This window comes from Alosa pseudoharengus, unplaced genomic scaffold (assembly GCF_046254945.1).
Source record: "Alosa pseudoharengus isolate Yale_2024_CS ecotype anadromous, Long Island Sound unplaced genomic scaffold, YU_APseudo_1.1 YU_APseudo_1.1_scf_21, whole genome shotgun sequence".
Classification (NCBI taxonomy): domain Eukaryota; kingdom Metazoa; phylum Chordata; class Actinopteri; order Clupeiformes; family Clupeidae; genus Alosa; species Alosa pseudoharengus.
Window position 1 is genome coordinate 31,082,518 of NW_027468674.1, and position 2,500 is coordinate 31,085,017.

The 2,500-nt window shown below is 56.9% G+C and overlaps 1 protein-coding gene across 1 annotated transcript in view; it reads left to right on the forward strand.

The window, feature by feature from the left end:
- ntn2 (netrin 2) overlaps positions 1–2,500 on the forward strand; it is a 37,172-nt gene that overhangs the window by 9,505 nt on the left and 25,167 nt on the right. Inside the window, exon 2 of the mRNA XM_076299033.1 lies at positions 809–2,105. Within this exon, the coding sequence (XP_076155148.1) occupies positions 1,028–2,105 (1,078 nt within the window). The 5' untranslated portion in view covers positions 809–1,027. The remainder of the gene's footprint in view (positions 1–808; positions 2,106–2,500) is intronic.

A 2,500-nucleotide genomic window follows, 5' to 3' on the forward strand; every position in this document is an offset into this window, starting at 1 on the left:
TCCAGCAAGCTCACCAGAGTCGGGTTTCAGTACCTGTTTTACAGCTCTAGTAAACAAAGTGCTATCTGGGGAACTGGCCTGACCCTTTAAATTGTAAAAGATCTCACGTACGACCACAGAGCCAGAATGGCTCTGCAGGTTCAACAAAAGGTTCTACAAAAGGTTCTTCAAAAGGTTCTTCAAGATAAAGAGAACTGGTCTGGTCAGAAGTGAAGATGTCTACAGGGCTGATGACCACTGGCTCTCCAGCGGGACCTTAGACGGCACAAAGAGAACGTAAATAAAACGACTGCTAGACTTGCGTCCACGGTAGGCGCGGTGGGGTCTCGGAGATCTCTCTCCTGCACTGTAAGCTGATGGTGCTGAGGACCTGGCCCTGCTGCGTGGCTTATGGAGCTGTGGATCTAGCCAAGGGCCAGCGCTCAGGGCCTGTCATTTACAATCCTGCTCACGCTCTCCCACCAGGGAGGACTGCTGAGCTGTCTTGGCATAGATCTCAAGTGGAGATTAAAAGTGTGGAATGGTTGTGCGTACAAGCCATAAATTTGGCTTTGAACACACGCATGCTGGAGCACACATGCTGTGTGTGGCCTTGTCTACTGGCTACCTTTATAAAAATGCATTTCAAATTCACACTTGTTTTTCTTTCTGCCCACTGCCCAGTCAACTAAAGTGTAGAGTGACTAAGAGTATGTGTGCATGTTGGTTAGATTCCATGTGTATGTGTATAAGTAGTGTACTTGAGTGTGTGTGTGTGTGTGTGTGTGTGTGTTGTGTTTTCTTATTTTTATCTTTTTGTCTCCTGCAGGACCTCACAGGCTGCTGGACAGCTTCTCCTTTCCTGGGCAGTCCCTGCCTGGGTCTCTCTTTCACTAAACACACACACACACACACGCACACGCACACACACACACCAACAGACACACACATACATACACACACACACACAGCTACAACACACCTGGCAGACTTCCTTGTTTCCTTCAAATCCCCTTTCTTCCCCTCGTGTGTCTCCTCCTGTATCGCCATGACAGACTCTCAGAGGTTCCTATTGGTCCTCTGCCTGGTAGGCGTGTCCACCCTGCTTTCTCAGGCCGCCACTCACAGCAGCCACCCATTCCCCGGCCAGCAGCAGCAGATGGCCCCGCCCCCGGACCCCTGCTACGACGACTCAGGCACGGCGCGCCGCTGCATCCCCGAGTTCATCAACGCCGCCTTCTCCCAGGAAGTGACCGCGTCGAGCGTGTGCGGACGGCCGGCCTCGCGCGCCTGCGTGCCCTACGAGGGCCGCGTGCCCCTCACCACCGACCAGCGCCACCCGGTGGTGCGCTCGTGCCACGTGTGCGACGCGGCCGACGCCCGTCGCGCCCACCCGGCCTCCTACCTCACCGACCTCAACTCGGCCCACAACCTCACCTGCTGGCAGTCGGACAACCTGGCGGGCGCGCACAACGTCTCGCTCACGCTCTCGCTGGGCAAGAAGTTCGAGATCACCTACGTGAGCCTGCAGTTCTGCTCGCCCAAGCCCGACTCCATGGCCATCTACAAGAGCATGGACTACGGCAAGAGCTGGCTGCCCTACCAGTACTACAGCTCGCAGTGCCGCCGTGTCTTCGCCAAGCCCAACAAGGCCGCCATCACCAAGCAGAACGAGCAGGAGGCGCTCTGCACCGACGTCCACCTGCAGGGCGAGTCGCACGCGGCGTCCGGCGGAGGGGGCAGCAGCGGGGGTCTGATCGCCTTCAGCACCTTGGACGGACGGCCCTCGGGGAAGGACTTCGACGGCAGCCCCGTGCTCCAGGACTGGGTGACCGTCACGGACATCCGCGTGGTCTTCACGCGGCCCCAGCTGGGCTTGGAGGACCCGGTGGCGTCAGTGTCCGGCGGTGCGGCGCCCACGTACTTCTACGCGGTGGGGGACTTCCAGGTGGGCGGCCGGTGCAAGTGTAACGGGCACGCCTCGCGCTGCATGCGCGACCGCGACGCCAAGCTGGTGTGCGACTGCAAACACAACACGGAAGGGCCAGAGTGTGACCGCTGCAAGCCCTTCCACTACGACCGGCCCTGGCAGAGAGCCACTGGCAGAGATGCCAACGAGTGCCTGCGTGAGTACCCACACATATGCCCACCTCCAGAACACACACACACACACACACACACACACACAAACACGCAAACACACACGCACACACACACACGCGCGCACACGCACACACACACACACGCGCACACACACACACACGCGCACACACACACACACGCGCACACACACACACACACACACACACACACACACACACACACACACACACTCTCTGCCTTTCTCTGTCCTTCACTCTTTGTCTTTCAGGCACGCCATAGAATCATACTAATTCTTATCTTCTTATAATCCTCTCTTCTCTCTCTCTCTCTCTCACTTTTTTTGCCTTTTTCTATCTCTTTCTTTCTGTGTCTCTCACTCTGATGCAGAACCTCTCTTAAGCCTGTCCTTGGATCTCTC